The sequence below is a fragment of the Paralichthys olivaceus genome, chromosome 19 (assembly GCF_024713975.1).
Source record: "Paralichthys olivaceus isolate ysfri-2021 chromosome 19, ASM2471397v2, whole genome shotgun sequence".
Taxonomy (NCBI): domain Eukaryota; kingdom Metazoa; phylum Chordata; class Actinopteri; order Pleuronectiformes; family Paralichthyidae; genus Paralichthys; species Paralichthys olivaceus.
In genome coordinates this window covers 13883727-13906581 of record NC_091111.1, presented here as the reverse complement: position 1 = coordinate 13906581, position 22855 = coordinate 13883727, and the positions used below count along the sequence as shown (strand labels likewise).

General features: G+C 44.4%; 1 protein-coding gene across 3 annotated transcripts in view; it reads left to right on the top strand.

Annotated features, from left to right (window-relative positions):
- Positions 1-22855, top strand: part of LOC109636099 (pleckstrin homology domain-containing family G member 1) — a 56342-nt gene that overhangs the window by 14925 nt on the left and 18562 nt on the right. The window contains exons 1-2 of one of the 3 annotated variants that reach the window (XM_020097646.2): positions 3010-3183; positions 20239-20804. In XM_020097646.2, the coding sequence (XP_019953205.2) occupies positions 20388-20804 (417 nt within the window). In that variant the 5' untranslated portion in view covers positions 3010-3183; positions 20239-20387. Of the gene's footprint in view, positions 1-3009; positions 3184-11341; positions 11483-20238; positions 20805-22855 lie in introns of those variants that run through there. The other 2 variants (XM_020097645.2, XM_020097644.2) reach the window with 2 other exon arrangements.

Below are 22855 nucleotides of genomic sequence, written 5' to 3'. Positions count from 1 at the left end.
TTGTTTTTACTGTTTGACGCTGCACTTCCTTTAATTCTCAACAATACACTCTGGAGTTGATCCGATGAGCGGCTGTTGAGAAAATCATTACGTAGTCCGACAGAGATTCCCCCATTTTAATAAACAAACAAATGAGTTGTCCTCATTAACATTTCCTGCACTGTCAATTAGATGACCACAGGAAACTCGTGGATGGAGGAGATAAAAGTGTAATTTTCGGTGACGCTGATGTGACAAAGCCGTCACATGAGTATGATTCACCTGCTCGATGATGTCACTTCCTGTTTGGCCGCTTCATCTGTAAACAAGTGACTGAAGAGAGGCAGGAAATGGCGGTAGGAGAATGGGAGCAGGGGGAGGAAGGGTTCCTGTTGTTAGCTGGGGACATTCAAAGTAATTCCACTTTTATTCAGTCATTTCTACTTTGCTGCGGGATGAAAACATCTGTCCATCAGCACTTGAGTGATCCCTTAATATCACGGTGCTACAGCCAAAAATATGTTGACCTCTTTCCTTTTCCCATCGCATGAAGCTGTTCTATTCAGATTTTCAGGCTTTTGTGGACGGACAACTTCGGTTTATTTGCAGTAGGATATGACTGTTTTCCTTTTTAATGTTCACTCAGTTGAAAGAAGCTTATGACATCAGAGCATCCTGGATGTCACATTTTTCTCTGAGCGTTTCATAAGACTCATTCATACATCAAACTATTTGATCACTTAACTGATGAAACGTTTGATCAGAATGGTTAAAAGGCCTGATATGATTTTCAAAAGTGTCCATCTGTCCAATTCTTGTGAACACAATATCTCAAGAAGACCTTGAGGGAATTTCCTCAGATTTAGAACAAATGGTCGGTTTGACTCAAATATGAACTGATTAGATTTTGGTGGTCAAAGGTCAAGGTCGCCTACTGAACGCTAAATATGAGCAACACCTCCAAGGAATCCTTTCAAATTTGGTAAATATTTTCACTTGGATTCATGGAAAAACTGATTAGAATTTGGGTGGTCAAAGGTCAAAGTTCAAGATAATGGTGGCCTCACACCATGTTTTTGGTCTTTCAAACCCATAGACTCATGAATTACCTGATGGTTAAAGGTCATGGTGACCTCTAATATTATTATATTAACACCTGGAGGGAGTGAAACTACACTGGAAGGTGAACGCAGGGTGGTAATTCTAGTTTAATCTGACCAGCAGATCAAAATCAAATATATAAAGCAGCAACTCTTTACATGTGGAATGTAGAAACTTCAGTTTCAGTTCTACAATCAATTCTATGCAAATCTGGAAAAACAAACAAACCTTAATTTGACCTCAGATAGGGCTCATGTTACCTTTGAGGGTTTCTTCATTGTGTCCAGAGCTCTAAGTCTGTTCAGCTATTGTTTATAGCTTTACTATGTGTGAGTACAGTGTAGAGTCACAGAATCAACAAGATATATGAGGTAAGTCATAACCATTTGTTATCAGATTTGAGATATCTCAAACAATCAAAGAAAAGCGTTGAAAAGTCAAATTCTTCATGTCTGTGTTTGTAAAGCTACCTGAACCCGATCTTGTCCTCGCAGCAGAATGAAAGCTTTGATAAGAATGACCAGCTGACGGTAGGTTATCAGCTTGTTCTTCCTCAGAGACAGTCCTATCGCCTGTTAGTGTCCCTGCGTCTTTTAAATTGCAAGGCGTGGTGTTGGGTTACAAAGGCTCACCATGGTTGTTTGTGGTTTTATCCAGGTTAAGATAATAGCAGCCGCTCACTGACCCACATCAGCTTTGTTTGTATGGTCACTGGTCAGTGCTACAGTAGGTCACACACTCCGGGAGTTTAAAACAAGTTCCTCCCCTTGATTGACTGATGCTAAAAGTCACTGCGCACCCAATTGTTTGCAGAAAAATCAGGTCACTTTTCTTGAGTTAAGTGTGTTTGAGTCGGTTGCTAATCAAAGGTCAATGTTTGCCTTCATCTGCCATCGCTGCGGCCCCACGTGCAGTTTTGTTTTCCCTGAAAGAAAACCTAAAAAGTGATAAAAGCATGGAAGCAAGAAAGTGTATGTGCAGTGGCCAGATCCAGGAGCTGCTTTATCAATCCCAGGAAGCCTTGCTACCAGGAGGCAGGAACAACACGCCGCTGGCTCCGAGAGAGGGGACTTTCCTCCATCCTGCTCGGATGCAGAACAATGACCATATTACTCACACACACACAGTGACCACTAGCTTGGATGTTTTCTGTGTGTGGTCATATACCGACTGGCTCACAGCAGGTTGCACTTTGAGCTCGGTGCTCTGTGATCTCTGATCTTTTTTGGGGTAGTCTAACCTTTCAGCCCAGACTCCGACCTCTTGCATCCAAAATGCTTTGATATTGGAAGTGACACTGGGGATAAAGAGCAGAACATCTAATGCCGAACACAACGTGACACACTTTGCAAAGGTTTATTATTTTTGAAGGGGGTTATACGAAACTACTCGTCCCTGCTCTGCCCTCTTTTCCTCACCTCCTCTGCATCAGCTTGTCTTCCTCCGTCTCACCCACCCACACCCGTCTCCTGCCAATCACCACACCTCATCATATCTCCCTCCTGACGCAGCCGCTCCCCTTCTCCTCTGTCTCTCACAGTTTCAGTGACAGCTCGTCTTGTTTTTTTATCCCGTGTAATTTCTGTGACTTGTGTCGCCTGCAGTGCTGGCCGCTCTCCAGTTCTTGCGGCGACCCCACACCGCAGAGAGAGAGAGCGAGGGCCGCGGGTTTGGAAAGAGAGAGAGAGGGAGAGAGACTAGTCTTGCAGCAGTAATTGGTCAGGAAGTGGGCTGCTTGGATGTGCGAGCTCCTCTCTCCCCGTCCCCCCTCCCCTCCCAGTGGGCAGTCAGTTCCGTTGCGTTTTTGCTTCCATCTGTTCCTCTCTCTCTCTCTCTCTCTCTCTCTCTCTCTCTCTCTCTCTCTCCCCCCCTCCCTCTTTTTGCTCAGTGTCACTCTTTCTCTCTGAACTGACCTCATACTGTAGAGGTGTGGACCACGGACCGGGCTGCCCTGACACGAGCCCTCCCTACCTCTCTGGGTCAGTCAGCTTTTTTCAGCATGTGTGAAACTTAACTAATGCCTGGACATGGATGTAACCTGTGACAGGATACTGGGATACAAGCAGCGGAGGAAAGGATAATGGTGGGAATGGTCTTTCTCAGGTGAGTGGCAGGTTGTCATCGTCTCTGTGGCTTCGGTTTGTTGCCGTGCAAACTGGTTTAATTTCTCTATAAATGATGGTGACTTCACAGCAGTTAAGTTTTGGTTTCCCTCTTGAAAAAGCACAGCTCTTTATTTAATAATAATTGTAGCTGTATAGAAGGCCTGACCTCCAATTACTCAGCACAGAGTTTCAATTTAGTGGGACTCTAATGGCACCTTTGCCCACTCGTCTGATTAGACACCACGACAGACTGCTGGTATCAGATCAGTTTCTGTTTAACCTCGGGGGCTGATGACCACTACGTTTTTGGTGATGCTGTTTGCATGTGTGTGTTTTTCCTCCATAGAAAAATTGACATGACATCTATAGACTTTTGTTCTGTCTGTCTCATCTTTTGAAAGCCTGTAAGTAACTTTAGAGGATCTGATTTCACAGTGATTCCAGAACAACAAAATGACATTTTATTTGAGAAGCTACCAAAGAAATAACAGAAAAAGAGAATTTGATACAACAGAAACTAATTTGTCATTTTTTGTTGATGGTTCTTATTCACCTGACATTCGTACCTAAGGGCGCGTGTGTGTGTGCATGTGCGTGTGCATGTGCGTGTGCGTGTGTGTGTGTGTCTTGTGTTCTCCTCTGTGGTCTGTCCTCATTCTGGGAGCCCTAACTGGAGCGCCCAGCTTCTGAGGGACACAGATTCAACGACAGATTGAGATTCACTTGTTTTTCTTGTTGTCATGCGACACATTAAGATTTCATCAAGGTCTAGTCTATATTTATTGATCTGTGCTCATGGTTTCTTGTACTCTGTGGTTAAAAGTCAGACTGTCTTGAATCAGATGACCTGATTAAACTGCCGCAGAAGCAACTTTCCATAACTTTTGTATCATGTATGAGATGGATACTATTAGACAGTAATAAGCTCATGTGTTGATGATGAACAGTCTTCATAAACATAAGTTATACGTGACCAGACTGTTCTTTTCCATTCTTAGACAGTATTTGGTATTTGGCATTATTGCCTAATGTGACCACTTTATCACTATATTGCATATTGCAAATTAACGAAAATGTATCAAGCATTTCCTGCCCCACATCCATTCATGAAGTTTCACACTAAACCATGTTGTAGTTTTTGCGTAATGCTGCTACCTATCAGACAAACACATGGAAACATAACCTCCTTGTCACTTTTAAATCTTTTACTTTGGCCTTAAAATACCAAGACACAAGTCCCATTAAACACCATTAACCTTATTAGATTTTCTTAGAACTATAAATTACGCCATGAGTGCTTTATTGATATCATTTTTTGTATGTGTCACGTGTTTCCCTAAGGGAAGAAAAGTCCCTGTGTCTCCACTCTGCTGGTCTCCTTTCCTGGAGCAGGACCCTTGTCCTGCATTTTAATCTGAGGCCAAACACAGCTTCCTCCATATATCCGCCACACATGCTCATGTACTCACTCAACACACGGTAACTTTTCTCACACACAAAGAAACACACACACTTCCCTGCACAGTACTCTCTTGTTGGTTTCATTTAAATAGTACACAAATGTAAAATTTGCCTTTTTTGTGACATTTTCTCTCAAAAAAGAAAGAAAGAACAATACACTAGGTTATATAGACGTATGGCGTGTTAGTGCATAAAGAATTGTCCTACAATCACAGCTATTGATATTCAGTTATTGGAAATGAAAGTTATTCCACTAAACCACCTGTTTTCCTGCGTCTTCGCCCCCTCCCCTCTCTTTCCATTTCCTCCTCCTGGCAATCAGCTCCTTTTCTTTATCTTCATCTGTCAATATAAACACCGATTCGCTGCATAGCTGAATACTGACATTACCTCCTATCGTAAATACTTTTCATGGCCGCGGTGCCACCCTGCTCTATCATTAGCAGCGGCTGTCGCTGCTGACCTTGCTGTTAGCAGCTGTAGTTATTTCTGTGTCACTGTTGTTGTTTAGTCTGCTGGAATGGCGAAGACGCTCCTCATTTTCCTGGATTCTCCCACTGGTTCCCTGGATCATTTGGACAGTTTGGAGGGATTCCTTGCTCTTATATAAGATCTTGCTAATGCTTCAGTAAAACCTCTGGCAAGTGAGAGTCAGAAATTCCTGGACTTGTCCTGGCACTGTGAGCAGACCGCTGCGGCCTGAGGGAATACAATCCGGGAATATGTAAACCTCCTCTGGGAGAAGAAAAATCGATACGTGATATTACAGAGTTGATCAGGATTGTAGATTTTACTCTGGTGAAACTGCCCTCAGCTGATGAAATGTTGGAAGTTTATTTTCGGTTTTTATTGGCCAGAGATCTTTTGGCCTGTTCAGACCTGAACATCCGTGGATGGCCTTAAGTACGTCAGTTCACACCAGTCTCCGGTGACCACTTGTGATCAGATCTGTCTTCTCTGCTGTACATGCAAATAAACATGTACGTCATTTCTGTTCACTAAGACCATTTAATGTTATTTTAGTCAGTCTGAGTATACAGATGTGTTCGCTGGCAGTAGTGTTCCTAAAGAGATGGAATTAACCCCTTGCACCCTACGGACATGCAAGTGGGTCAGTGCTTACAAGCTCACTCTGTCCAACCAAAGGTTTCACAGAGTTTAAAGTCTAGTGCAGATCCCAACATTCACAAAAATGCCAAACATGTCAGGCTTTCTTTGAAAAGCCTGCTGCTGTATGTCTGAACAGGCCTTACTCATAGAGGACAACTGTAGTGGGAAAAGTGTCTGAGTCAACCAATGACTGTGACAGTGAACCAGGAGCAGCTACATGGAATTTAGCCAAAATTACCTTTTTTACACATGTGCTTTTCCAACTGTAACAACTGACAACATGTCCAGTAAATAGATCCATCCCTGTCCATATCTCAGTTTAGTGTGACAGTGTTTGTTGAAGGCCCAACACCAGACACTGACTACGTTTACAGCAATATTCCAACTGTTGACCTTATTCAGAATAAGACATTGTAGCCATTTTCAGGCATGAGAACTGGCTACCGAGTTTACCCAGAGTTTGCCTTTCACACATGCTCAACACTGCGGCAGGTTCTCTGCACAAACGTGTTCACAACAGCAACAAATCCTCCGCATTATTCAGGCGAGAGGTGGAGCGCCCTGGTGCAGCAGACAGGCAGGAAGTGACAAATTAACTCCGCTGTGGAGATCACATGGTTTTCCACTCTTATCACCACAAACTCTTTAGACCTCTTTGTCGGTGTCTTCTTTGTGTATGACATAGCTTTTTCCCTGTAGATATTTGTTTTATTTTTGTTTCTTTTATTTTTGCGTCTATTGGTGTCTGTATGAAATTACTGCTGATATCTTCAAGAATATCATAAGATATACCAATGGGGGACATATACCTCTTGTGTTAATATTTAATTATCTTTAATTTAATTAATCTTAGAGCATCAATGACGAGCTAGAATAACTTTGATATAGATCAGATACTGTCAGACAGTCAGAATAGATTTTTCCAAAAGGGCCAGTTAAGAGTTTAATAAAGAGCTCAGGCGGCAAGAAGAAAAGCTTTTAAGGTTGGTGACACTTCAAGAGTCCGTGTGAGGGGAAAAAGAAAGAGAGCGTGTCTGCAGATGATCCATCTCGCCATCGACAAAGAGAGACAGGGTCACAGAGGGAGGGGGAAACTGTATATGAATGACCCCTCCACCCACAAACTCTTGTCATTAGTCACAGTCTCTTTCAGCCTCTGAATATATTTCTCTCTCAATATTCTGTCGGCGTATAGTCCGTCATGTGCCGCAAACGTTACCACAGAAACTGGGGACAGCTGAGAAAATGAAGAAGCTGTCAGGCTGTCTGGAGCTGGAGAGTGGACGGGATTTTATACACACACACTCAGACACACACACTCAGTTCACTCCAATAACATCCATTAAATTAGTTCTCCACCTCTCTTCATCTGCAGCCCTCGTCCCTACAAGACATGCTAAAGTGATTAGGGACAGGTTTACAATCCTGTTCGAAAACAAGTGTGTGTATGTGCATGCATCAGTAAAAGTTGAATAGAGTGTGAATGAACCCTTTGCCCTGCCTCTGTGTTTGCGCTGCCGGAGTGTTATGAGCAATGGAGTGGTTTATTGACAATAAGCATTTTCTTCCCTCTCTCTCTCTCTCTCTCTCTCGCTGTCTTTCCACACGCTGCTCAGCCTTAGAGATGAATGCCCCGCTGTCGTCATAGTGACCACCACAGCCCTGTGGGCCCCGGTCATCTTGGCAACCCTGCAAACTCTTAAACCATCAATTCTGACTCCACTTCTGCATGAAGGGAACTGGAGCCAGTGATTGCCCCTGTTTTGGGTGTTTAACTCGCGCTGCCTCGTTGTAGCTTGTTGTTGTTGAAAAGGAGGGGACGTCTGTTGGGTAATCTCTTTGAGTGGAGAGGGGAGACATGGGAAATGACACTGGAGCAGAGCCGAGCAAGGGCGGTGGTGTGGAGAGCGAGTTAGGTGTGGAGTGTTGGCTGCACTGAGTTGAAAAGAAGTATTGACGTCAAGTTTTTGACTTGAATGCAAGACGTGAAATTGTGAAAGTCCTTTGACACAAATGTGTTGACTAGATTGGTTCTCAGCACAGCACATACCTTTGCAGATCGCCAACATTTAAACCACATTTAAATCTGATAGATCTGGATTATTATTTGGATCTGCACCAAATTGGACATATTCATATATCAGATATCGGTCCCATATATTAATCCAGTTTTATTTAATCAGAAACCATGAATTACTCACTGAAAGATTAACCTATACTACAATATCAACTACAAGCGTGCTCAGAAAGTTCATATCCTAACTAAGCCAACTATAGAGCAATTAGCAAAGACCAAAACTAGGATGGCACGGTGGTGCAGTGGTTAGAACTGTCTTAAACACAACAAGAAGAATCTGGGTTTGAACCTGTGTCTGCATGAGTTTTTTCTTGGGTTTCCTTCTACCGTCCAAAGAGACACAGTTGAATTGGAAACGTTAAACTGTCAGAAGGTGTGAAAATGAGCATGAATGGTTGTTAATCTCTGTACGTCAGCACTGTGATAGTCTGGCGACCTGTCCAGGGTGCACCCCTCGCCAAAATGGCTCTGGCCTCCCTGTGTCCCTCGAAGGATTAGCGTTGTAGCTAATGGATGGAGGGAAGAACATAAATCTGAAAGCAACAATTTGTGGTTGAAGAAGTAATCCTATATATAATTTTTCTGACAGCAGAACAGTGCAGTCTCTATGCTAAGCTCAGCTAACGTTGGCCAGAGACGGTGTAAGAGAGAGGAGAATGGAATTAAAGAAAACTGGGGATGTTGCCAACATGGCTGCTGAGTGGCGAGACTTGCCTTGATGGACTTTGTCTTGGATCAAGCTGCATATTAAGTTTACACAGTTGCTATCGATCTCCTCATCTAACATCTCGTCTTGGCTGCAGAGTCAATGAGGAGGTCTCATAAAATTCCTGCAGTTTTCTCTGTTTCATACATGTACGCAGGGCACATTCGAATATTTTAAAGTTGGACAAAACAAGCTGTGTGAAGATGACACCTCTGGCTCAGGCGGGTTTTTTTCAACATTTTCTGACCCAATCGACAAATGATTCAACAGTGAAAATGATCATCTGTGTAGAACTAACCACACGCTGCTGGAATCCTGTTCTTCTGGAGGTTTCAGACAGTCTGCTTGAGTTTTCATTCACAGGATCCAAACCACAGACAAAACATTGAGGTAATCTTTGATTTTTATCAATAACCTCAGTCTTTCTGTCTCCCCTTTAATCCCTCTTTTAAAGCAGCGTGTCTGTATGTGTTGCAGCTCATACAGTGAGCATCATATCCTGTAAAAGAAGTGTTGTCGAAGTGTTGTGCGCGGAGCCGAGTGGAGGCTGTCGGAGCAGGGTTCATCAGATAAGCCATGCAGACTGCCGCTGTAGGTTTCTGTCATCAACAGGTCGTGCTTGGCTGAACCGAGGAGTTTAGACGCTGCCTCTGTGTGTTTGCCAAACTAAAGGTGTTCATTATTGTGTGAGAGACGTTGTGCTGGCAGGGGGGGGGGGGGGGTGTACAGTGATTAGATTCGGACAGGAGGTTTGGAGGTTTAGGGGCGTCGTGGGTCAGCGGACCCTCAGCCCATTAGAGAGAGGGGTCATGCTTCTCGGGATCTGGTCTGCGTGTGCTTGTGTGAGGGTGTAGTCCAGGGGGTCTCTGTTTTTGTTGTGCTGAGGAGAAGGGGGTGGTGTGAGCAGGACCCCATGCTGATGGGACCAGTCCCTGTCTTTAAAGGGGGGCGACAAATAGTCAACACATTGGCTTTAGTGTGTGAGACTGAGGGTCTATTGTCTCTCGTGTGTCCCCCTTATGGGACACATGACCTGTCCTGAGTTATAACTAACAGATAGACCCAGGAGCAGCAGTTTCTGACCCAGACAAAGTTTAAGTGTTTTTTTTGCCAAACTTCCCTCAAGTCTGGTGAATTATTAAATCATTTTAAAAGGTTCAAAAAGAAATGAGTTAAAATGAGGAAAACTAAAGTCTTTGGTTGAAATGATCACAACTTGTACCCAAATACAGGTGGGGATGAGGGAAGACAGACTACAGACTAATCCATTTTTACATTAAATAGAACTAAGTGTAGTCTTACACAAATACAAATAATATTTCCTCCTGTCTTTTATTTACGGCTAAGCCCTTCCATGTTTTTAAATTATATTAATGGGATGTTCTAGCAATTCAGCATTGCGCTTCCGTACAGTTGCGTAATTTACGAAGGACATATTAAAAACTAGACAGGAGCTCAGGACAGTGCAAACCTCTCTCTGGTTGAGGAAAGTGATACAAATGCCCGATCTGCCACCAGATTAATTGGTTCTCTCCCATGTTTTATGGTAATCTAATCTACTCAGTCTAACTACCAGACAAACAAATGAAAACCACAACCACATTGGCAGAGTTAGAAATGTCCCTATAATTATCATAATGCAACTCTATAGCATCTTTTAACTGGAGCCCATAACCCACACCCCTAGTTAGGGATAAAAAGTTCTGAACTATATGTTGTATTTGCACCACTAATGAAGCAAACAGACTGACAAGTGGTTGCAAACCCAAAAAAATCAGGACCTCCTGTCCTATAGAGTGAATCCCATCTCTGCCCATGTTCTCTGATGTTCATCTTGACTGGTTGAGAATTGCTCTGTCCTCCCACTGCAGACAGTTGTGTACACGCTCGTTTTGTCCAGCCTCTCTGATGTGGGACACAATGAGCGGTGCAGTGTCTCACACTGAACGAGGAGCTTTTGTTTGAGCTGGCTCCCGGCCTATTGATCAGCCGTAACCCCCTCCACACACACACACACACACACACACACACACACACACACACACACACACACACACACACACACACACACACACACACACACACACATACACATATCCCTCGCTTGGCCTTGTAAAGTGTGTGTACGTGTGTGATCTCTGGAGCTGTGCGCCAACAGCAGCAGTTCAGCTGCCTGCTGAGCGTGCAGCAGACGCACGAACGCACACAAAAGGTGCCGCCGGCCCTCGTCTCAGCATTACACGCCAAGCTGAAAGTTTAATTTTGGAATGAGGGAAGAAGAAGAGAAGAAGAAATTGACAAAGATAAAAAAACAAAACAAAAAAAAGAAGAAGGGGAAGAAAGAGGAGAAGGAGGAGAGGAGGCACTTGATGTGGAACTCCCAGCTCCTTGTAATTTGCTGCTGGGGGAGCAGGAGGAGGAGTCAGGGGGAGGGGAATACCCAGCAGGGAGGGAGCAGAGGCCATTCACTCTGACACACACACACACACATGGAAACACTCACACACACACACACACACACAGTTGTTGCCACAGGATAGAGGGAGGGAGAGACGCACAGAGAGAGGAGATCCTCAGAGAAGTGAAGTGAGAGGAAAGAAAAGAAGGGAACACATCAGCCTGAGCGGAGGAGTGTCTGTGTGTTTGTGTGTGTTCAGGAGAAAAACATTCAGAGAGAGAGGGAGAGCGTATGGTCCTGTTGATATTCTGGAGGAGTGGACTGAACGTCTACTCCTGGGAGAGAGGAATCACAATGACTGAGAGAATTTGGGAAATCTAAGGCTTTTCAGGTTTCACTGGGAATATTGCTTGGAATACTTTTGGATAATGTGAGATGCCCAGGAAATCGTCTTTCTACCCAGATCTGCGTTTTTTTTAAAAACTCTCCCTCAGTCACTCTCATTTCTTTTGGAAGGAGAGGCTAACCAGCCACGATGCCAACCGGTAAGCAGCAGCTGTTAAACTTACATTTTTTATTTCTCAGGCATAAACAAAAATGTTTTCCAGCATGTTTCAATTAAAGACACTCTCACAAGTTTGAAATGAATCTGTGATGTGGTGGGACTGGACTTTGGCATCAAAGATGTTGCATTTCAGAAGAAAATCCTGATTTTCTATTTGAAGAAATAAACAATGCACAACATTTGTTTTTGAATGAAGATTGAAAGAAACTAAAGTTTAGAAAGTGGTTATTTTCTAGTGGTCAAACATCAGACAACAGCTTGTAAATATCAGATCCAATTACGAGTCTTGAGTCGCGTTGTGTGTATGATATTTCTTTCCTCAGCTGACAGCTCTGTGTGAAGTGTCTCTGCAGCGTGCGTCTCTCGGCAGAGCTGTTGTATGAACCGCGTCCTCATGGTTTGTTTTCTCATCCCTGCTGTTGAAGGGAGCGTGTTTGCTTTCGTGCAACTGTTAAAGGTTCTGAGGTGATGACGTACGGAGCTTTGTGCTCTTCTTTCACAAGACTTGTGGTTTTAAATTTTACTTTGCCAGCACTTATAGATAAAAATTAAGGTGGTTTCAATGGTGGAAATGCAAGGTGTGCCTCTGCGTTTGTGTTTTTTCAAGAACTGCAAATGAAGACTCACGAGAAGCCAAATCTGTAACAAACCTTCTCTTCCTGTTTCCAAAACAAACAGATTAAGTGTAAAAAAAAAAACTTTTCCACTCTGGTTTATTTTTCTATCTCTTCATATCTCTTAAAGCCAGCACGTGTCAGTCTCCTCATGCTGGGTGTTGGTTTGACTCGGTGTTGGGATGCCATTCTGCAGCCTGTGACCCAAATTAGAGCCTCGAGGGCAGCAGTTGGGGGGTGAGGGGCTGGTGGCTACAAATGGATAGAGAGGAGCAGAGGAGGAGGAGGAGGAGGAGGGAATAATTACTGTTTAGAGCAAACTCTGGTTTAGAGGTGCTGGAGACAATGGACCCCTCCGTCCTCCTCCTTCCACCCTCCAGTCCTGTGAGAGGACATCTGCCCCCCACCCAGAAACTGCATCTCCACAGATGCTGTGTGGCTGGTGGGCGGGGGCAGGTCCTGTTGGAGTAATCCAAACAAATCAATAGTCTTCCCATCTCAATCTATGTTGCATATAGAGGCTGTGTAAGACGGTACCGTGCAGGCAGAGGTGAATGCAAAGAGTTTTGAGCTTTTCCTTTGGGCTGAAATCCAATCAGGTCAGAGAACGAGGCTAGTGTGTCGCCCTCAGAGGGGGAGCAAGGGTGTGTGCGTGGAGGGTCGCATGGGTGTCCCATGGGCGGGTGCGAAAGTGTATACGAGTGTGTGTGTGTCTGAAAATAGGGGGGGTGTTAGCTTTTTTTTTTCCCACAGAGGCGACTATGCAGCACATTCCTCACTGATGTCCACAGTGTCAATAACAAACAGAGAATCGCCGCCTGAGACTTCTCCTCACATCCCGTAAACACAACCTGCAGATAAGAGTGATAGATGTGCGAGGGCGTCTGTGTGGCGTTTAATCATTAAAAAACTTTATCGAGGCGCAAAAGCCATTTGTTGCTAATTAGCCTCCCAGTCGTGTGTGCGGTTACACACATCATGTTTTGCGAGGCTGTTAAAGCCACAAGAGTCTATTAAGTCACACGTCATGTTTAAACTTCTGTCTGTATCAGTCGTGACGTGTGTTGACATGTTTGAAACGCTGTCATGAGATTGTTGCAGCTTGTGCAGCTTGTTCTGCAGATCTATATTAAAGGAACGATGCTATTTCTTTCCTTTTACCTCTCGTCCTTCTCCGTCCGTCCTCTGAAACATCTGCATTATAAAGAATTTCCAGGCCACCAAAGGTCTTTGTAAGCGCTCTATAAGTCGCGCAGTGAATTCCCCGCCCTCTGTTTTCAACTCCATCCTCTCCATCTCCGTCCCTTTCTTCCGCCTCTGCTCCTCCGCGGTTGTTCGGCCAAGCTGTGAAATCCTGAGTGACATTTTAAGGTCCTTAGCGTCAGTTGTGATCAAGCCTGCGTCTCTATCAGAAACGGGGAGTGACCTTAAGTGGACACGGTGGAAGATGCGAGGCCGTGGCTAAACGGACAGCAAGAACTTTTAGATGCGCCATTGTGCTGCGGAGGAATTGGCGCAGGCTGCAGGGAACAAAAGGTCTCGGAAAATTGACTTTCAAAAATGAGGATGTAGGTGCGGAGTGAATACACGAGTTTGGGTTAAACGTTTTAAAGTACAATACACTGCCACTGACGTCACTTTAGCAGAGTTAAAGTTTGACAACAGGCCGAAACTAAAAGAGAGCGAGTGGGAGATGGAAAAGGAGCAAGGGAGTGGGTGGTGTTTGACCTCTGGCCTTTCTTCTCATCTTGTCTTCCTACTTTCATTCCTTCGGGTCCTCTCCTCCTCAGTTCTCACACATGTCCTCTTCTCACCAAGTTTTGCCATCGTCTTTCCTCAACCAAGATGCTGCCAAAGCCGAAAACAAACATTTTCATTTCTGTGTTGTACTTACAGGACCTGTCGTTCATCAGATTATTATCAGTGTCTGGATGTTTTCAGGGCTGTTGCCTCTCATGAGACTGCACAGTCAGCAATAAGCTGCATGGCACTGAGCTCAGCCGCCATCTGGCCGCTCTGTTGCAGCATAAACACAGAAAACACACAAACACACACAAGCAAACCAGGTTGATTAAAGGACCAGTTGGCTGAGTGTGTGTGTGGTCAAGATCCTGTCTGGTTAACTCACTCCTCTCTGGAGATGATGTCTTTCACATGGATTTTGCTGAGCAGCATGTTTGTGTTAAAACATCTATTCTGTGGGTTGTTTATACGCGTGCCATGCTAAGATCATTTCCAGCCTCCATGACATCACAAGTGCAAGTTTACTTCAAGCTAATTGAGAAATAGCTTTATCTTTTCATAGATGTAAATCAATGTTGTTTTTGTGTTACGTTCCGTCTTCATTTACTCCCATCTATACTGCTGCTTACACCTGTGGAGAAAACCCACAATTGAACCTTCATAAAGATACCAAGATTATTTATGTAGACACTGTTGTAGATATAAAATGTATTAATTGCAGGCATGTTGCAGGTTAAATCAAAAACAGTCCAAAGATTTAACTCTCTGAATTACAATGTCTACAATCTATATTAATAATGAACAACTGTTGTGATATCCTCTTGTAACTGTACAGTCACAGTCCTGCGTTCAGATGAGTCTCAGTAAAAGGGAGTGTTCTGAACACATGTGCTCCCAATGCAAATATGAGCCTTGGTGGTCTCTAGCCGCATACACAAGCCGGCCTGTGTGTGTTTTTACATAGTAAAGTATACGCCTGGCGAGGGATGGTCTGAGCCCAGAGGAATGTCCTGCGGTGCTCATATGGACACAGCGTACTTGGCTGACCTGCTGAACATAATCAGAGTTTGTATGTGTAATAGAAAAATGGAAGAAAAAGAAAATAGCAAGAATCTAGATGGTGGCAGCTTTGACATTTGATTGAATTTGATGCAATTGGCAAGAAAATTAGAGTAGAAGAGATGGAAGAAAAACAAAGAAAGATGGAGGAATGACTGACAGCTTGTTGTGCTGGTCACGCCTCACTGATATTATTGTGTTGTTGTCGCCACTTTCTGCTCTCTGTTCGTTCACAGTCGCAGCAGAGAGTTCAAACTTCATTCATTTATCCTCACAGAATTAGTGATACAGTGGATCGTGCAGTGGCTCCATTGGTTGATGGGTATTTTCTAAATTCACCTCTTTGATTATCCTTGGACTTTGTTTTATTACCGAGGGATACTCCCTGGAACCAACCTACTCCACACGTTATATATTTTAAACCCAATGATTATATGGATACTATATAGGTTAAAACAAACACAAGGTATTTTTGCAGCTGCTCTGTATCCAACATCTGCAGATGACATAATACTCAGGATTCATAGGATGTTCACGTGCCCATTATAAAGCACTCACAGAGCTGTTGGAGCTGTCTGAGCCACTTGTGAAGCTCGTCAGGGCCGTAAAGAGACGAGGGTCCTCACAGCTGTTTGCTGACCACTTTCAGGATGAAGGGCTCTTCAGGTGACCATAAAGCGTGCAGTGGAACTGGAGAAGTTAAGTGTAGAGTCATTAAACCGGGCTGGACGGGTAGAGGGGCTTCACCAACCTGTTGCAGTGACTGAAGGGATAGAGAGGAATGATCAGGTTGTAGCAGGTTGTTGTGGATGTGTGATGTGGCCTCATGCACAGCAAAATGTTGATCTGTTTATTCTTGACTGGAAGCAGTTTATAACCCTGTGTGTATTGTTTGTGTATTGTGAACACGACACTGACCACAGAATGCGTTTATAGATTAAACGGTTTCAATCATTATTCATTTCAATTGTTGTTCCTTAATATGTTGAATATATGTTCTTATGTTATATTCAATCCACTTTGAAATATCAATCAATCAAACTTTATTTATATGCTTTTCAAGCAAATGTCTGGGTAGAGCATGCAGGAGGCAGGAGATGAAGATTCTGCTGCAGAAACCACATTTTTGTTTACACATCACAACACCATCGTTGGTCATTCCCGCAAAAACCACTCGGATCTTGTCATCTGTCCAAGTTGAAATCTTTGTTGGTGTCTCGTATGTGCGCTGCAACTCTGTTTCGTGTCTGTCATGTGAAACATCATTAACACGCCCACTCACTCGATATGAATTTGTCTGACATTTCCCTGATGTGTCCTCACATAAGCTCACTCAGACATTTTCCCGATATTTTACCACAGAGCTGGCAAGACAATTTTCCTGGAAAACGTCTGGAGCAACTCACTCCGACAATTGTGTTCACACATCTGGAAATTTTCAGGAAAATGACTTCAGTGCGTATCTGAAAGCAGCTTTTGGTTGTTAAATTGGTTCCTTCCAAAGTTGTTTTGTGTCGTGGTGCAAAGAATATTGAGGATTTTACAATTTATATATTATCTACTACCAATCCATTTTTCATCCATTTTTAAGTAATCAGAATAAACATATATTTACAGGTATTTCCTTGTCCTAAAGATAAAGCACAATAGTTGTTTACACTCGACTCGCAGTACATTGCCAGTGTTTGTTCCCTCAGTGTTTATCGCCTGCTCTCTTCTCAGTCCGGTTCCTCCTGGTTCACGCTGTTTTCCTTCCAGACGAGCCTGATGATCAACATCTTAAACTTCATAGAGCCTCGGCTCTTTGGGGGCTTTATTTTTCAAGTTAAATGAAAGCCAGAGATTGAAGACAGGTTGTGCAGCCTCTCTGTGATTCACCCTCTCTGTCTCGCCCAGCAGGAAACGCAGCCCTCACACACTGCCCTAATCCTTGCATGCACGGATGTACAACACAAACACACACACAGGAGAAACGGTCCTAACCTGCAGGCTTAGGAACTATAATTACAGATCATTTACAAGGAGCGGGTGGAACATAATCCGGACAGGAGCAAACTAAAGGCTGGCCATCCTCCCTCTCTCTCCATCTGTGTGCGTGTGTGCATGTGTGTGTGTGTGTTGAGTAGGGCGTGCAGGTTATTGGTGTGTGTGTGTTCAAGAGCCAGTTCACCCAGGAGACGACCACAGCGTGCCCCAAACATGAAGCTCGAAGCTGGGAAGGAGGGGCTGGGCAAACAAGGGATGGAGCAATCTTTCTCTGTGATGTTTGGGTTTCACTGCAAACGGAAACACATGGTTTCGTCTGTATTTACTCTCTAAGCCTGTGTGTGTGTGCGTGTGCGTCCACGCCAGTTGCACGTGTGCACTGCCCATATCTACCTATGCGAGGATCATTAGGTTGTTCGTTCAGGTAGCGTTATCTTCAGTGATAAACATAATGCATTTTGAGTGACACGCACACGGGATAGATTGACATACACCTGTTGTGATAAGAACGGATAAATCACAGATTAGACAAAGGACAAAGAAACCGGTCAGTTACTCTTTAATGTCTTCACGTGTAATATAATAAAACTGTATTGTGTGTATGATGACTCTAAAGCCGTGTGCTGCTTATCACCAAGCCGAGGATGTTGGTTTTTGTGTTGTTCTCACCCACTGGACTCTCTGATCTGTAATTGTTGAAAAGTGGGTCAGACTGGGGGAGTGTAAGTATTTGGATGGACGCACACGCATATTTTAAACACGCACAGTCAATCAGCACCCAAGCTTGTCTGAGGAAAACACTGTTACATGCCACTCCAGTTTTTGGACGCTCCAATTCCTTCCTGCTTTTCTTGGCACGCCAACGAAGCAGAATTAAAGCTAAAGCTGTGATTCAGCAGGCGTCTCCCTCCGTTACTGTTTTTTCAAAGGTGGATTTCAATACAGATAATTTCCATCCAAGAAACAATATAACCAGAAATTGACATTTTATTTGCCTCTGAAAAACATGTTTGTAATGGTAATGGTACGGACAGACTCCAGGGCCTGGACATATTTGTGATGTTTGGACTCAAAGCCGAACTCATCAATATTTTCATATCCGCAATGGATCAAGGGACTATTCATGATCAGGACCAGACTAGGGCAGTGTGGATCAGTGGGTAAAGCGGGTCCTCCACTAATCAAAATGTCAGTGATCTGATTCCTGACTCCTCCAGTCCACATGCGAAAGTGTCTTTGGGGAAGATACAGAGGCACAAATTGCTTCTCATGGCTGTGCTGACAGAGCATTAACCAGGAACCAGTTAAACTTAAAGATTACAGGTGTCGTTTCTTAGCTGGGTATCGATTTGTTAGTAGTTTTCAAACTCAACCCTGTGATCTTCTCATCGCAGACCTGTCTAACGAGCATGTCTGCTGCTCTCTAAAGAGGTGTCACCGTTGCAGAAAGACCTCCAAGGTACCTATTTGAAAGGTGAGAGAGTGGGTATGTACCCAGGATTCTTTGAGCTTGTCTTCAGTTTCACGTTTCATGTTTTGGAGCGTGTGATCTCTGGAGCTTTGAAGTGAGACAGGTTTTAAAGCTGAGCTGGTGCTGCTGTATGAAAGAAAGAAAGAGAGAGAGAGAGAGTGACACTGTCCTATAAGGCTCTGGAGATCAGTGTTGCCACAACACCGGTGCTGCCGGCCTTCTGGTGTAAGGAGCTTTGATTATAAAGACCGGTGTCAAACTCCCACTGAGACGGTATGAGGCTCTCTCATCTTGTCCTCCCCTCGCCTGGCTGCTGTGTTTGCTTGCTCCCTGCACTTCCCGTCAAAGCTGCCCTTTGAAGCGAGACCTTGGAAACCGTTGAGGGAAACTTGGAGAGCTTCTGTCCGATACGCTGCATGTGTGGTTTCACTTCAGCCGGCCTCACTGTGGGGCCTCGGGAGTCAGTAATCATATCTTAACGGATCTCTCCACAGACACAAGGTTGAGAGCCAGTTTGGCACCGCGGTACGCCAAACAGACTCCTGTAGTCGCACACACACACACACACACACACAATCTTGTGTGTGAAATAGGGCTTTCATTCATGGCCTCAGTGTGCAGTGCTCTCTGTATTACACTAAGCTTGTCATTAAACTCAAGCTCTTTCTGTGTTCCGTTGGAAAAATGCTCAAACACAAACATGCACGCTCACATAATTAGAAATCAAAAGTTTATGTTTCGTGTGTGTGTTTCCTCACACCAGCTCCTTGTATATGAAACATTTGGGTGGAACTGAGGACAACTGTGAGTCAGTGGTCCTCACATAACTGCTGGTCAGTCTCACTGTGGTCTGCAGGAATGTCAGGAATCGAGATACTAAACAGTTTGGCTGTAAGAATATTAAAGTGGTAAATCGTAAGTTACATACTGTGACTCTGTTTAGCTCCTAGTTTAATGAAGAAGAAGTACAGGGACTGCTGAATGTTTGAATTTGCTTTGTCTGTCTTTCTGTGTGTCTGTTATGGCACCTGTTGCTTGTCTCCCATCAGACGGATCCCTCCTGTTGCTTTTTGTTTTGATGGAGGTCACATGTTGAATCTCTATAAAGATATTCAGTGTGTGAATGTGTAGAATATTTTGGGCGAGGGACAAGATTTTGGGGTTTTTGTTTTTCGTTTGATGGATCATGTTGGAGCAGGCTTTGGTTGCCACAGCTTTACGTGCGTGTTGAGATCAAAAGAACACATTTCTGAAACGCATCAGCTTTTAATTCAGCTGCATGTTTGACACGTGTGATAAAAGAAACTTAACAGTGTATGGTGAACAGAAGAACGAGTCTTGGCCCAAATATTGGCCATTGGCCTCAGAGGCTTATTTATGATCAGAGGCTAGAAGATGGCCTCCAAGGTTGTTCAGAGACAAACTTAAACTTTGGGGGCTATAAATAAAATTTTACTGATTTTACTTGTCAGACCACAACCAACAGCAAAGTAGTAGCATCATTGTTCCAGACAACGTCATGTATTCTATCTGCAGCTTTTTATTTAGAAACACTAGGACAAGAAGTCTGTTTCACCCAAAGGTGAAATTTAGAGGCCATTTACCTTTGCTTCTGTTTGATTGGCCGTTATTGAGCCTTTTTCAGTGGTGAGTCATGTTAACCTTTTCTGCTGAACTGTTTATTTGGGTGGAGCTGCCCGTAACAACACCCCCACTGTGGCATTGTGTTGGTCTCATTGAGATGAATGAGCCAGCTGGTGTTTTTATTTCCACAGTTCTGTTGTTTGTCAGAAACTTAATAATTATATTATATAACATTTGGACCCAAATCTTATGTTTGTCTTTGTCTCGTTTTCTCTCCAGATGATTACAACTACCTGCCTGATGCATTGCCGCCCCTTCCTGAAGTCCCGGACTCTGGCTCTGTCCTGAGCTCCGTCGACATCCCGGCCCGCTGCCTGCGCAACCCAGCCTTCCGCCACGCCTCCTCACGCTACTGCTCTGCCCTCAGCATGGACTCGTCGCCCGACATTGCCGAAAGGCCGATTAGCTACAGCTCCACCTCTTCGTCCGCCTCCTCCCGGGACAGTCACTGCTCCCTGGGCAGCCGCTCCACCCTCGTCCCTGCCCCTCACTGTAACCCAATGACCTCGGACCGGGACTCCGGGGCCATTCGGTTGGAGCTGGTCCCGGCTCGGCAGCTGGGATGTGGGGAGGAAGAGGACAGAAATGAAAAAGGCATGGACACAGGGAGGGGGCAAGGGAGACAGGGCAGCGAACAGACTCCAACAGAACATTCAGAGCCAGAGTTGAGTCCTGTGGGAGGTGAGCGGACGGGGCAGGGACCCAGGACATATGTGGACCGAGTGGTGCAGGAGATACTGGATACAGAGAGAACATACGTCCAGGACCTGCGAAGCATAGTAGAGGTAAGGGACAGAAAAAACTAAACATAATATAACCTCTGCAAGAAATGAGAAGCAGAAGGATCCTACACGTGGGACGGGTATAAAATATCAAAGGTAAAGCACATTTGGCAACACATCAGATGTGAGGCTTTGAACAAATTCAAGGGTTCTCAGATTATATCAGCTCCAAATGTGACCTCTCAGGTATCTCCCAGGATGGGTCAATCAGTTTATCTTCAGGATTTGTGTTTTACTATAGTTAAGGTTTTGATCTAAATATTTTTGGTAGAAATCTTCCGAACCTAGCATCAGAAATACCTCTGATACTACCCAGAATTACAGGCCGCGCATTGGTGATTAGGCCAATCTGTATCGACCCGGAACTACGTCTTTTTAATGTTTAAAATTCAAACAAGATCAAATGGTTTTAAATTTTTACAAGGTCCCATCTTTTCCAGGCAAAACAGTGACAGAAGTGAAATATTTCCTCGCTGACCCAGTTAAGCTCAGAGCGGCAGTAGGATGTCATAAACGTGTTGCAGTCCAGTGCCTGCCGTGACCTTCAGGAGGAATATGGGGCTTAAATTCACCAGATAACAATCATCCTTTATATCTTTGTGGTTTCCCCTCACACACACACACACACACACACACACACACACACACACACACACACACACACACACACACACACGACACATGCAGCTTGTTGCCTGCAGCGAACCTTCAATACAATAAGGTCACCTGCGTTCGCAGGCGGGGTTTGGACTGAGTTACACGACACCAGTGCTTTTGTGCTGTGGGCACACACAAACACAGCTTTTTTTCTTTTTTTAAAAAAAAAGCACACACACACACACACACACACACACACACTGTATGCACACACACTCAGACAAATACACTCCCTTTGTTAAAGTTGGCTTTGAACTGCGAGGATACACATTGCCTCCAGTCAGGACTTTAGAGGCTTTGTTTAAGCTTGGGTGCAGTGGTTTGGACCAAAGGTTGCTCTCCTTTCACTCTTCTTCTTCTTTTGTTTCTCTGCTCAGCTCTTTTTGGTTCCATGGAACATGAAAAATGATATTGTGCATGCTAGCATGTGCAACACACATGTGACATGTGCTTTGCATTTGTGTCCTGCAGCTAAATTTGAGTTGTTTGTGGTGCAAGATGCATGTGTCTGAGCCTTGTCCACATTTTTCCACATCTTTCCTTCCCAGCTCTGCACTCGTGGGTCAAGGGCCATGTGTGTGTATGTGTGTTTGTTGTATAGGGTTGAAAAGGTTCATACGAGGGAAAAAGAAAGCAGGAAAATCATATTCCAGAGAGACAGGATAAGTAGAGGGAGTGTGGTTTTAGATGTTGTGGCTTTGGCCTGTCACCCTTGATCGATGTCCCACCCTCTCCTGCTCCTCCTTCCTTTCCTCCCCCTTTCAGGAGGTGAGGAAAAGGGGGAGACTGAGAGGAAGGTAGTAAGAGGGATTTGGGTCTGAGATAACAATGTCCAAAGTAGGTTAGGAAAACACTGAACAGAGCTTAGTAGCAGCACTTAATAACCCTCCACTGTCGCTCTTCTGCACATCACCTACCTCCATTAGTGCGTCAGACCACCCAGCCCTGGACCACCACACTCAGGCGGCAGGACGGTTAATTCTTCAGCAGCACTTTGGAAGAGACTCATGCATTTTGCCTTTCTTCACCCTTTTTAATGACGGTTCCAGTGGGTGCACAGAAGATGGATTGCGATGGCTGCGTCTGTGTGAAAAGAGCTTTAACATGACGGTTTACTTACAGGGAAGAGAAAACTACTGGACGGCCTCAACCCATCTATTATCAGCACTGTCCTGTGTGAGCTGGTCCCGCGCTATCATCCCATAATCCCTCTGCCCATGCTGCTTCCTGCAAGGGCAGAGGGTGGGGTAGCCTCAAGCACAAATATTTACCCAGACTCCCTTGGGCTCACCTGTGTCCCATCAGTCAGCAGTGTTGTGGTTTGCAAACATACACACACACACACTGTGCGAGCTTGTGTGTGAGCCGTATGCTTTCATTTAGATCGGTTAAAGTAC